Source organism: Palaemon carinicauda, chromosome 12, assembly GCF_036898095.1.
Source record: "Palaemon carinicauda isolate YSFRI2023 chromosome 12, ASM3689809v2, whole genome shotgun sequence".
NCBI classification, from domain to species: domain Eukaryota; kingdom Metazoa; phylum Arthropoda; class Malacostraca; order Decapoda; family Palaemonidae; genus Palaemon; species Palaemon carinicauda.
Window position 1 is genome coordinate 154,620,222 of NC_090736.1, and position 14,638 is coordinate 154,634,859.

Consider the following 14,638-nt stretch of genomic DNA (forward strand, 5'->3'; position numbering starts at 1 on the left):
CTCTCTCTCTCTCTCTCTCTCTCTCTCTCTCTCTCCAGGTGTAATTGAATTTTATTCTCGAATTATTTTGTTATTTATATGTACAGTATTTTTCAAACTTATCCTCTGAGGAAAGAATATTCGTGAACCTTTAATTTCCCATGTGAGTTTTACGCTAGCAGGTAGATTCCAATATATTGTCCTGCAACTTGGAGCAGAACTTGTTCTGTATAATCTCTATATAGTATTGGACCTTATATATATATATGTGTATATATATATATATATATATATATATAGTATATATATATATATATATATATATATATATATATATATTATATATATATATATATATATATATATATATAAAATCGTAATCATAATCCTTAACATTGTTTTAATGTACAAAGCCATCTGCTGAGTTTTCTTTGTTTGGCAACGTGTATAAGTTGGATTCATGATTTTGGCCTACTTTTGTTTGATAACTGTGTGCGTTAGTTGAACATCCATTACTGTAAATCAAAATAGCAATGCCATACTCCTTATCAACCTTTGTCTAAGTTTAAGCCACCAAAATGTTCCCTTTTTACGGATTGCATGATGGCCTATATTAATTTATAAAGCACTGATCAGGAGTGTGTACCAAACTATGGCCAAGAAATGTCAAGCTGACATGCATTTACATTCCAACTCTCAAATCTTTTAGATCAGAGCATTCTTAGCTAGCTATAATTTTGTTTATGGCATACTTTCTTCATCAATTCTAATGAAGAGTTATGCTCTCCCTTTTCTACTGTTCAGCATTGTGCTTTTGGACTTCAAGAGAAATAAAGATCAATGATATGTTGATTTCATAGTTCATTAATTAGGTTTTTGATCATTATTTTTCAGTAGCATCAAAATAGGTCCATTAAGAAGAGGGAGTGCTTTTCATAAAACACTGGTGGAGATTGAGATTTATCTGTTATCATGACAGATATTATCACAGAATAAATAAGAGGTTTCTTTCTTTCTCAAGATATACAGTACTGTAGTCAGTTTTCAACCATCTTTCTCTTGTGGTGCTTTTCATATTAGATTTTGATAGAAATAAATTAAAAGGACTCGATACAGAGGACAGGGGAAGTTTTGGTCACTCATTTGCACATTCACTTAGCTTTTGTACTGAAGAGAGATAGGCTAATAAGACATTCCAGGAAATACTCCCTTCCCCACGTAAGAAAAGACAGTATGGTAAATTTCTTATTAATGAAGAAGAATCACCAATAGTCATCATAAGCTAAATTAGTACATGGTGAAAATTATGTTAAATGAAGGTAAACACATAAAAAAAAAGAAAAAACTTGAACGCAATGGATCCTCCACACAAAGATTTTTTCATTGACAGTACTTCTTTTATGGCACATCTCATTTAAAATTTCAATTGTCATTCTTAACTGCAGATATCCATTTGAGAAAACACCAGGTCTGTCTTCTCTTCAATTGCACAGAAAATCAGTATCCTGAGTTTTTCATGATTTTTTGGGACATATCTATCATACCTTGAAGGCATGCATTCATTTCATTTTAATGTGCCATGTTTTCAATATTTTTCTTGTCTGGTATTCAGCAGAGGATTCTTATCATAAATTATTGGACAAAAACTAATGGTCGATCGAGTTCTTTACCCCTGATCAAAATACAGTACAGTATGTCTCTGACACTTGTTCAATTGGCTTTTTATTCTTGGTGATTAAGTTTTCATATTCATCATCTTTCTCTTCAAGCTTATCACTATTTGGGGTCTCTTCAATGGTTCTTCAACCCATTCTTCCATTTCCTTCAGTCCAGTGCATCTTGCTCGTTCAATCCCAACTCCCTCGTATTTCTCTTCACACAGTCAATCCATCGCAATTTTGGTCTACCTAACCTTCTCCCACCTGGTTTTCCCATATCCATCATCTTCCATATCAGATAGACTTCCTCTCATCTCTTTATATGTCCATACCATCTCAGTCTACTTTCACCTTGGTTGAAGCTGGTCCTATTTTGAGAATGCTTCTAACATGTTTATTCTTAACTTTATCCTTCCTAGTAAGTCCACATTGCCACCTCAACATCCTCATCCTCATTTATATAGATCATGTTCTCATCTCTCCTTTTAGTTGCCAATATTTTGGACGAGTCCTCCTTAGTTTTATTAGCATCCTACAATCACACAGCACCCAATTACATTTCCTCCAGCTATCCCATTCTTGTTGTATCCTTCCGATTAACTCCTCATCTAGGTCTCCTATATAGCCCAGCACTATGTATGTGAGAATATTCAGCACTAAGGGTAAAACCCTAATTACACCGAGGTAAAAGTTAGACGAGGTTAGACAGCTAGATGGAAGAAAGGAAGTAAGGATGGAGGTAACGTAGAAGGATATACTGTACAGCAAGTTCAGCTAGCGGCTGACGGAACGCTGCAAAGACAATTAAGTAATACCTAGAGTGCACCACATCAAGTGTATTGTTAGCACTACCCTCCTACAGGGCACAATACTGATCATCATTTACATTCAAATCTCCAGGGACTATACCATCCATCATATAGTAAAGATACTAAGTAAGCAGTTAATTCTAAATGTCTTCCCTTTTCTTTAAAAAGGCTAAATACAACAAAAAAGTACTGTACTCTAGAAGTTTTACTTTAGCTGTGATGAAATTGTGTAATAATCTTCCTCATTAACAGATGAATAGGTGCAAAGCTTAGAAGGTCAAACCTGGCAAAAGCACTTTTATGTTGAACTGGTTGACTCAAGTAGGGTTTCATAATTTACGTCATTTATTTATCCTTGTTATAGTATTTTTTGGAATTATGCATTTTTTGTTATTCATTTATAGTTTGTTCTTTGAATTATTTTATGTTAACTGTTCTATAGCTCATTTTTTTTCCACTCTGGCCTCTCCATATTGAGGCTTGTAGGGTTATAGCATCCTGCTTTTCCAATTAAAGTTCCAGCTTGGCTTGTAAAAACAATAAAAGTAATGCTTAACAATGAAAAGAAACCATACCATTATGTTTAGAACATAGCCCATATGAGCGGCCATAAAGTTAAGCATAGTAAATGTGAATAGCGAGTCATAAGAGTGTTCATGTACCCTTATGTTAAGGATATATCATGTTCTTTCTGAGAGATGACATTTCTTTGAATCAGCCGTATTCTCATGAGCGTTGATCTCTGGGTGTTTTATGCAGGACGGTAATCATATTACAGTACAGTATAATCCATGTTCTTAAACATTGGGATGTGCTCTAAACCCATTGCTTTGGCTCTCTAGTGGGTGTAGTATCCTAAGCTCTGGATTACATTATTTAGTTCACTCCGTGAAATGCTCCTTAAAGCACCACTTCAAAGGTATAAATACTGCTAAATATACCAGAGTAAAAAGTTTCATGGAATGCCATGAATATACCCAGCTCGCTCACCCCTAAAGGGTGTTGGTATTAAAATTGGGGCGAGTGATACCAATACCAGAGGTCCCTTTCCAATTAGACTTCTCCCTCCTCAAAATCCACCGTTATTGGCAATCATTAATGTATTTTTAAGGCTGTTGATGGTTTTGTTTGACATAGTCCAAATCTTTGTTTTCCCCCTACTACTTTGCTTAGATTATTTGATGTGATGTCCTTATGATTTTTCCAAAATATGTATCCTTTTAATAAAATTAATAACAAGAAAAATGTTTGTAAAGTAAACAACTGGTAAGCAGGTGATTGTAATTTTAGTCTAAGTCAAGTTTTATACAACAAAATTCACCTAATGAAGTTGGTCTGAAAATTTGTATTAGATTTACTTGCAGTTATTTGGATGAAGTTAAGATATTCAATCAGCTGAGGTTAGGTATTATGGTTGCAAAGTAAAAATTTCACGTGTTATTCCAGAACAAAAAAAGTGGAATTTTAGGCAAAATGTTCGCAGTGTACATATTTAAGAAATATTTTAACATATCTTTTGAAGAGTAATGAAAAGTGATAACTAAAGTATGCTTTCATCTTGCAGGGCGCATCCCACGTTAAGACAACAGTTAAAAGAGCTGGTATCATCTGGGCGTTTAGAAATTGTCACAGGTGGCTGGGTCATGACAGATGAAGCCAATGTTCACCTCTACGCCATGGTTGATCAGTTAATTGAAGGTATGTTTGTGTATGTGTAAGTACAGTAGTCTAATTTACATTCCATCGGGTCTTGATAATTCCAATAAAGTTATGGTCTTGTTTTGTCAGTGATTTTGAATCTTGACTAAAATTGCCCAAAGTTACGGGTTTTCTCGTCCGTCTTGGATTTTAAAGACAGTGACATCGAGTTATTTTTTTAATGCTTTTAACAAACAAAATATCTTAAAAGATAATGCAATCACATTCCTTCAGTGAGTACAGTAGTTCAACTTTAGATAGCCTTTGCACATAACTCTACTATAATTTTGTTCACATTTTCTTATAAGTATACTGAAAAAAATGGATTTAAGTTTGTGAACACATCACTTCATGTGATGTGACTGGTGCAGATTATTTGGTTTTATGTGCATAAATATGCTGGCTTTTTTAGGCCTCTCATGGTCTTATTATTTTCTGCTAACATTTTAAATTGATTTATATTGGATGTGAATGCATGCATTTCTTTTATTGGAGTATGATTATGTTTCAATACAGATTTAGAAATATTGTTATGTAAGATTCATTTGTTTGATATACCATACTGTATTGTGGCATCACAGTTGCCATATATAAATCATTGTTGTTAATAAAGTACAGTATATTTTTAAAAAAGTGAATACAGTACTTTAATGGTAATAAAACTAGAGAGCAATATGCAAGTTCATTTAACAGTTGTCAATATACTGTATTGTATACAAGGAATAAATATAATATAAGCAAGGAGTCGATACAATTAGGGTTCTATACCTAGAATTTATTTTCTAAGGAATTTAAGTTTAATTCAATATAAAGGCCCCATTATTATGGAATGAGCATAATTTTAATATAGATTCATATAATTTGAATACGGCTGATTGGTATTCATTTGGGAATCATCATACATTAAACTTTTATAAAATAACGTTCATCTCTTTTGGACATGAATCTGGATAAAATTTTGATTTTGCTATTAAATTTTTTTTTGCATTAATTTTTTTTTTCTCAGTGAACATTTCACTTGCATTATGTTCATAACCATAACAATAACTCGAGAAAAACACATCCCACTACCTTAATAATCTCTCTGTATTTTCTTTAATGAAATTTATTTCCATTTTCTTGTAGAGAAGTAATTGGCAAGCCCTATTCCCATGATCAAAATGGAAACTCATTTAGAATGCTAGGAAAAGACTTGAATTTCTAATGGTACAATGACAGAATTCTTATGATAAACCTAATAATATTAATGGCAATGCTTAACATTTCCCATTTATTTTTTTAATACAATATACTGTATTACTTAAAAGGAATACTTTTATAGGTCACCAGTGGTTGTCCAACGTACTTGGCGTGCAGCCAGTAAGCGGCTGGTCAGTGGATCCCTTTGGACACGGTGCTGCTGTGCCTTACTTACTCCACGAGGCAGGGTTAAAAGGCACAGTGATTCAGCGTATACACTACGCATGGAAGCAGTGGTTGGCAGAACAACAGCTGGGAGATTTCCATTGGCGGCAAGTCTGGGATACTACAGGGGATAGTGATATTCTCTGTCACAACCGACCTTATGATATATACTCTATAAAACATTCCTGTGGGCCCCATCCACAGATCTGCCTTGGATATGACTTTCGAAAGGTAAGATTAACAAAAGTTCAGTATTCAAGCATATGTACTGTATTTGAGTATATATACAGTATATATTTTGAGTATATTTTAACTGGTGCCACATATTGTTTGTTTTAATGTACAGTAAAACCTTTATATTTCATGTATGTTGGCTTTATTTTTGCAAGAATTGTAACTCTTTTTCTATTTGCAGGTACCTGGAGAGTACACAGAGTACACTATAAAGTCAGTGCCAATAGATGATCATAATGTGAAACAAAAAGCAGAGTTGCTGTTGGAGCAGTATGGACGTACTGGGTCGCTATACCCACATAACGTTGTTCTTGTTCCTATAGGAGATGATTTTAGATATGATCATGCAACTGAGTGGGACCAACAGTATTCTAGCTATTCGCGACTGCTAAACTTTATTAATAGTGATCCTAAATATCATGCTAATGTTCAATTCGGAACTCTTAAAGACTACTTTGCTGAAGTGCAAAATCGAATGCGTGATTACCCAAGTCTTCAAGGTGACTTTTTTGTGTATAGTGATATCTTTAGTGAAGGCCGTCCTGCTTATTGGAGTGGTTATTTTGCTACTAGGCCTTATTGGAAAGTATTAGATCGTCAGTTAGAAGCTTCTTTACGGTCTGCTGAAATTCTGTATACCTGGGCATATGCTTGGGCTGTACAAGAGGGTCAAACTCGAGTTGTACAGCTGTTAGAAAAAGATTATGAAAAACTAGTGCGTGCCAGAAGGAATTTGGCTTTATTCCAACATCATGATGCAATAACTGGAACATCAAAATCATATGTGATGCACGATTATGCTATCAAGCTTCACGAAGGTCTTCACGACACTATAGCTTTATTAGGAGAGGCAGCAGAAGCCCTCCTATTGACACCAGGCGCTATGGCATCTTTAGACCACCGAGCTGCCCCACTTCATCATCTTCAGCCAGACTTTGAGCGCTCTACTTACGAGCGATTGCCGCGTAAGCTGCCAATAACTGTACCAAGAGACCAGCCTCGCCTAATGGTAATGTTTAATTCTTTAGGTCAACGTCGATATGAAGTCATTAAAGTATTAGTTTCAACCCTTGATATAAGAGTAACTGATGAGCATGGTCATGAGGTTCCTATACAGATAAATCCAGTATGGAATGATACTGGTAATGGTATGGCAATTCTTTCCACCCAGTATGAGCTCTTGTTTGTTGCCGATTTGCCCCCACTGAGTGTAATTACATATAGTATTCACCGCACTCACGATAGTACCATGGACAACAGGGCTTCCGTATATTCAAATAACTATGCTCCAGCTCCTGACCAGAATTATTCCCCTCCGTTTGAAACACGTGATGTCCTGCCAGGTGACATTCAGCTTGAAAGTGATCACCTAAAGCTACTCTTTGATGGTACAACGGGAATGCTCCGTTCCATAACAGACAAAACTAGTGGCCACGTTACCCAAACAGCAATACGCTATGCTGCGTACCCTTCGGCACAGTTCAAGTCTGGTGCCTACCTGTTTAAACCTGACCCTAATGTAAGAGAACCGGATGAAGATGTTCTTTCAGGGGCTAAACCTCGCCTGTTTATTCACTCTGGTCCTGTGGCATCAGAGTTAAGTGTTATGTTTGGAGCCGTACTGATGCATACAACACGAATTCTCCACACTGCCCATCAACCTCTATCTTCAGCAGTTTATATGGAGAACACATTCAATTTAGGGGGAAAATACAATAGCACAGAGACTCCTGGATTTGCACCCCACTTCCGCGAGACAGAATTGTTTATGCGTATTATGACAGACATCGACAATGGAGCAGAGCCTACATTTTACACTGACCAGAGTGGTTTGAATATGCAAAAACGTGTTCGCGTCCAGCGTATTGGTATACAAGGAAACTATTACCCAATAACATCATCTACTATGATTGAAGATAGTGGTCCAGGAAGACGTCTAACTCTTCTGACAGATCATGCAACTGGTGCTGCCGCTTGGCAGCAGGGCTGGCTAGAAGTCATGGTGGAGAGGAGAACTTTCTATGATGATGCACGAGGTATGGGAGAAGGTGTGACTGATCAGAAACGCACTGTTGGGCGTTATTGGCTCCTGGTGGAGAATACTCAAGGCCCAGAGCCTGTAGCTCGCCTTTCACTAGCAGCTCATCATCTGAGTAATGACCTTAACTACCCTACAATCCCACTTATCAACGAAGGACTTAATGCTGATCAACTCAATTCAGGGGCACACTTGATAACTCGACCATTGCCTTGCCCTCTGCACTTAATGACATTCCGAACTCTACCTGAGCCACAGTACCCAAGTTTGTTACCATCCAGGGCTGCCCTTATGATATTCCACAATCAGGCACCTTCATGTACCACATCAGCTGCTGTAGAGACTTGTAGTGGCCTCAACGATTCTCCATTCCCTGGTACAGAGCTCACCCTACAGGTAAGTCATTTTGTGCCAAAAATTACTTATTTTTCTAGCAATTATTTTTAGTGTTTTACCTATTCTGGTATTGATAGTATAAAAATTATATTTTTGTCAAAATTTTAAATTTGGATAATTTGATGTCAACATTCTAACTTGTTTGCATAAAATGAAGGTTAATATACTTATTTTAAATAGTTTTAAGCTTTGATATTAATTTTTTTATTGATGCTAGTACTGTAAGTGTTTCAATGCCAAAGATTTCATGTTTTCCCTTGGTGGGAATAAAGAAAAGTTTCAGGTATCATCTGAGTAATGTAACACTTTCATGATATAATGGTCACATGCGTATTTTGACTAAAATGATTCTAAGAGATTACTATACTGGCAATTTATATAGAGCCAGTTTTAGCATGTCCCATGGAAGGCTTTAACAACAATGGATTGGTTCGCATCCATTTCTTAGGGAGGAACAATATTTACCCATAATAGTAACAATGTTGATTACATAATACTATACAGGTTAAATTTGAAAGTAGCTCTTTTGGTATAATTTGATGAAAATGTAAATTTACACCTGTATGGTTGCAGTTTGGAACAGGTTTCTTTAGTGAAAAAATCCAAGGCCTGCTGTACTTGACTTGTCCCCTATAAGGAGCTGTACATTCCTTATTACTGCAACCACCCTTGTAAAATGCTTTTAAGTCTAAGATCCCCAGCATTTAAGGTTAAGGACCTACCCCGTGGGTAAGAGAAGGGCTATTAGCACACTGTAGATGTTTAATAGCATGCAAGGCTAAATAACAAATTTTAAAAGTATTTGTATTTTTCCTAGCTACTGTATATAAATCATAGTTCTTTACAATAGGGATATGTCTTCAGGAGTATGGAGGAATTTTTCCTTGGCAGACTTAGTCTGTAAGAAAGCTACTATGTTGTGTAACTCACCAGCATCAAATAACTGACGAGCTAGTAACGGTTGTAGCTGCTGCATCCCCTTTAAGAGGGGAACAAGAAAAAGGTAAAAGAACCCGTTGTTCTACCTCTCCCCAAGACTTCTACCGATCGCATTACGATAGACAAGAGGAGTCCTAGTGTCTTGAGTGTTTCACAAATACTGAGCAGCAGCCACCTCAGGGCCTAAGAAAAAAGGTACAAGGGCATGTAGGCAATGTCCATTAGGTACAGAGGGGCAAAGTTGGTCTGAAACTTTCAGACCCAACCCCAACCTTGAGCTCCAACTATGCCAACAGGTAAGCTAGAAGGCTCCTAACCGTGATAAATCTAGGCTTACGTGTTCTAACTGTAGATGGCAGAGGTGCGCACTGAACAAAGTTGTATCGGCAAATAAGCACCCTCACCAAACCAAAAGGAACAATTTCTGGACACTTCTATCTTGTTCCTCCCATGGCTAATGAAAAGGCTGCATCACTTACAAGCAAGGTGTCGAATTCTCTTCAAGTAAAATCATAGGGCCCTCATATGACACCAGGCAGCTTCGTGTCAACTTATAACGGAGAGAAAGGATGAGATAACTAACTGGGGTTCAAAACTGACTGGTACTGGGTCTTCATAACAATATCTATATGATGACAAAAGCAACAAAACCCCATCCCTCAATTTGTGATATGATGAAGAACCTGAAAACTTAACTAGAGACAATCTTGAGGGAAAGAACCTATGATTCCCTTCTCATGTGTGTTGGTGCCCCTGAGATGAGGACCCTTCCAGGGTAAGCAAGACTGCTCAAAGCTCCTTTTGAGTATGAACCATTCCCCAAGAAGTAGGGATCCAAACTCTACCATGAAGCTCCTTCGATAGAGGCAGGCTAAAAAGGCCAGGATCTGCTAAAGATACATTGCCCTCAGAGAAACATTTTCTACCACCCTCCCATCATAGTGTCTCTCTTGAGATACCTACCTTAGCACTAGCAAAAAGGGACATCACTCAAATTTAGGACACCACAAGTGTCCCATGAAGGTACCAAGGAGGCGGATTAAATTGTTCCACTCTACCTGGGCAGTGCAAGTATTTGATCCCTGGAGGTATCATTACCTCCTGCAGGTCTGTCATAAGTATCTGCATTACGTACTGGGTTTACTGTCTGTCTGGCTGAATCCCTGAGAAATGGTCACCCAGTGAACTCTGTCACCTCTTTCCAAGGTAAGAGTGTGTTTTCAAGGGCCACATATTCTTTATCCTTACTTGGTCTACAGTGCTGGTGATTGGTCTGAGTGGAAGTGTTCACCTGGTACTAGCCGCAGCATTAGCTGTCGCACCAGGCTCACATTCCGCTTAACAGACCCCAAAGGAATCAGTCAGCAGGTGAGCTTCGTTATTCTCTCCTGACATAAGAGAGCATCATGCTCTAAGGATAAGGATAGAATGGGAAATGAAGGCATTCGTCTGGCCTATGAAGTCAGTGTTAGGTCCTGACCGGGAATGTTTTCATCTACATCCGATAAGTATAAAACTGGCATATCAAGCTTACAACAAACTACTCTACCAAGTCCTGAAAGGACCTGTTGAAGAGCGAGACCGGGTGCTCCCTCAGGAATAGGGATAGTGCCTTTCTAGGGGCCAGGGCATTCCTCCTATGTGATAACAGGCATGATAGAAGGAGTAATACAGTACAGTACTCACCCTCACCTGACCAAACCCTAAGGTTAATGGTCAGCTGATGAAATCTGTCCCTTCCTCCCAAAGGTGAAGAGGGGATGCAAGAAGTCCCAAGGAACTTCTTGCCAAAGGCTTTTGTGTATCTATCACTGCTTCTTCATTCTCAGATGAAGTTTTTGAAGAAAAGAATAGGAGGGAGAAGGAACAAGAGAGCAAATTTACGTATTCTCCCATTGCCGTTCTTCCTTACTACCATGAGTGGTTCAGCAGTTCCTACTGATCAGAAATAGGTCGGCTGCCCGTTAAAGTTCGCTGATACGATAACAGAAAAAATTCCCAGGTTGAGATATGACTCTTCTCAATCGTAATCCTCACATCGTAATAAGAGCAAGGAGTAGTCTCAATGTCATCCTGGAAAGACTCGGAAGAAGTAATTCAAAGCGGCCCAAGCTTGAGAGTGGTGGGCAATTTCTGTATGACTGAAGGTTTGTATGAACTATGAGACCCTCGAGTCATCAAAACCAGAAGTCTTTCTTTCTGGAGGTTGAGTATGAAGCAAAGTTCCACTTGAACACTTTCTGAAAAGTACCAGCTCGGACTAAAGAAATACAGACTTGCAGAGCTGACGAGAGGAATGAATGTCGTTAAAGAATTTAGGTACAAAAATCCAGGATTGTTACACTTCTGTCATTTGTACAGAGATCAAGCCTAGAAGGTAGGTTTGGAACAGATTTGGATGAAAAATGGATAGGCAATGTGCAAAGCAAGGCATACCCCTTACTGACAGCATGAGATATACTCTGCATCACCCTCCTCCCTCCTAACATCCCTCCTAGACAAAGCCTGGAAAAGGTAAGATCAGGTCAAGCCAGGCTCAATCCCTTCTAGAGGAAGCTGCTGCTGGTTTTTGCAGGGATTTGGAAAAAGACCAGGACCTTCCTGAAACCTAAGCTAGATGGCATGGCTGCCCCCCAATGCTTTCTGCGGTCTCCTCGAAAGACTAGAGCCAGTGATGGATACCACACCACACTGGATGGATGAAGTTCTGATATATGGAATTCTCTTTCACCACTGCCTCAATTTCACCGTCCCAAGAGATAGATGAGTAGTCCAGCTCTTATCCAGTATGTAGAGCAACTATCGTCTCAGTGCCTAAAAGGTGCTACTGCGACTGACCATCAATTGTTCAATAGTACCTCAAGGCTAGAGATGATGTACTCATCAAACAGTTCTGGGACTTATTTCCTCTCGAGAATACAAATGCTCAAATCAGAAATAGATCCAGATACGTACTGTATACAGTAATTGGTAGGTAGAGGATGAATCTGGTTGTGAACAGCCTCGTTCCACGTATAGGAAACAATTCCTGGCATCAGCGAGCGAGATTGGTGCTGTGTACTCTTCCTTTGAAGTACAGATGTGGTTAAGTTCTTGGGAATTGCTCAGAAGCCCGAAGCAGAGGAACAGTCACTGACTGGTTCGGTAAGTCCATGGCATGCTAACGCTCAGGACACGTACCTCACAGTGATATCTCCTCTTTTGGAGGTACCAAAATACCTCGGGAAAGAAGAGGCACCGAAGCGGTATCCATCATCCTAGTAAAAGAAGGGAAAAAATGAGGATGGGTGCTTAAGCTCCTTAATCACTGGCCATCAGCACAGGTGATCGGACCCTTTACAGGATACATCATCCATAGTCACAGGTGATCGGGCCCATACAGGGCTGATCAGCTATTCAACACAAGTGATCGGAACCATGTGGGACTCATCAGCTATTTGACATGGATCATCAGCCCAGTATGCATCTGCTCACCTCAGTCCAGTACGGCAACTGTATTAGACACACTGACCAGTGCTCTCAACCTCACAGGATCAGGTAGCTTCTTCTCTAGCTGTTTACTGTACTTCTCTCAAAAGAGAGAAGAAATCTATCAAAGTCCCCCAGGACTCGTTATGATCAGCCTTCCTAGGATTCTTCGACTTCTGAAAAGAAGTGTACGATTCAGAAGAGGAGTTAAAGATGGAGGAGGATCATTAAACACAATGGCATATCCTTTACTTAACCTAGGAGTTTGCCTTCTCTATATGAATGACCGTTCGCCAGGTACAGATGCTAACAGTGGTTACTTTAGCAGTGGGCTTGTCTTGTTGAACTATCCTGAAGGTACCTGTTGATGAGAAACAGTGACAGCTATTACATCAAGTTTCCTGAATGGTGCTACACCGGGTCACAATTTCTAACCAATCCTTAAGGTACCAGTATTAACTACGCTCCGTAACAGTTCAATGGTTAGCTTGAACAGTACCCATATGTGCTTACATTACGGTGCTGGAGATTGATCAAGAGATCATTCACCTACAGCTGATGAACAGCCACCAGGCTCACAATTGCTAACCGACACATATATCATCTTCCGTCTCAGAAGAACGTGAATTGTTATTGCAAGAGCCCTCAAGATAAAAAAACCCATAAATGAAAGTAAGAAAAAAAAGGTTGAAAGAGAGTAGCACTACAGTAAAGCCAAAGACAAAAGTGGTTATTCTGTGACTAGCAGGTGGCGTGACTTCCATCTTGCCCCACCTGCTGTTAACCAAATACCTTGCTAACACTTCAATGATTATTCCAGCTTCTCTTAGGAATTATCCATATAAAGTACTATAGTTTTCATAAGCGTAGGAACAAAGTAATAATGAATTCTAACTGGGGCCAGTAGAGACAAGCAGGCTATTTACCTCTTGTCTTTGAGGTCTTTGTTTAAATGATCAACACTCAAGTATTTTGAATAAAAGGAGATTTTTATTAACTATTTTATGATTAAATCAATAATGTACTGTACAGTATTCTCTCTTGTATTGTGGCTATTTTTTCTTAATAAATCACATTCAAGTAGGGTTTACTTAATGGTATTTATAAAAACTTACAACTAACAATTTATAAAATGTTTTTTTTTCATATCTGATCCTTTCCTCTATAGATACCCAAGTAGCTGAATATTTACACATAATTCAGTTCACTTCGTTAGTGCACTTTAGTAAGAGCAACTGATTTAAACTTTTTGCTTTACTGTACTGCCCCCTTCTGTTACCTTTTACCTTGACTTCATCAGGAACAGTTTTCCTTAGAGTAACATGCAATTATAAATGTTCTCTAATATTTTAGGGATTTTATGAAATTCAATGGAAGTATTGTAGAGCTTTCACATGAAGTACTTAGGCCTTATTTTTCCACAACTTATAAGGACAGTGTTGGAATCGCTCACAAAATGCAACATTTACTGTACATTTGATGTCCTTCTTGCTGTTATGTCAAGTGTGACTTTATCCTATACTGAAATGTTTATGCATACACATAAACAAGTGATGTGATGAGCTGTTTCTCTGCCTCTATCTCATAATAGGTTCTGAAATTAGGACAAAAATATATGAACAGTTTTGGTTAAATTAATTCATATTGTTACAAACAAAAATAATTGTATAATTATATATACATACATACGTATACCAAGGCACTTCCCCCAATTTTGGGGGGTAGCCGACATCAAACAAATGAAACAAAAAAGGGGACGTCTCCTCACTACGTTCCTCCCAGTATAATTATATATACACTATGGTAAATATTATGGGATAAATAAATTCATATGGTCAAATTAAACTGCAATAAGAAGGATACTGTATTTAACCATGGACCATTTTAACCCTTCACATGCAAATTTTTATATTTTCTCATGATATTCAAAATCTAGGCTATTTAGGTTAATTAATTATGTCTTATACTGGTCAGGTATGCTTTTGGCAAAGACCGGTATGCAGTCCATACAAGTT

At 38.1% G+C, this 14,638-nt stretch overlaps 1 protein-coding gene across 1 annotated transcript in view; it reads left to right on the forward strand.

The window, feature by feature from the left end:
* alpha-Man-IIb (alpha-Mannosidase class II b) overlaps positions 1 to 14,638 on the forward strand; it is a 39,548-nt gene that overhangs the window by 9,248 nt on the left and 15,662 nt on the right. Inside the window, exons 2-4 of the mRNA XM_068384636.1 lie at positions 4,011 to 4,144; positions 5,466 to 5,779; positions 5,964 to 8,216. Of these exons, the coding sequence (XP_068240737.1) occupies positions 4,011 to 4,144; positions 5,466 to 5,779; positions 5,964 to 8,216 (2,701 nt within the window). The remainder of the gene's footprint in view (positions 1 to 4,010; positions 4,145 to 5,465; positions 5,780 to 5,963; positions 8,217 to 14,638) is intronic.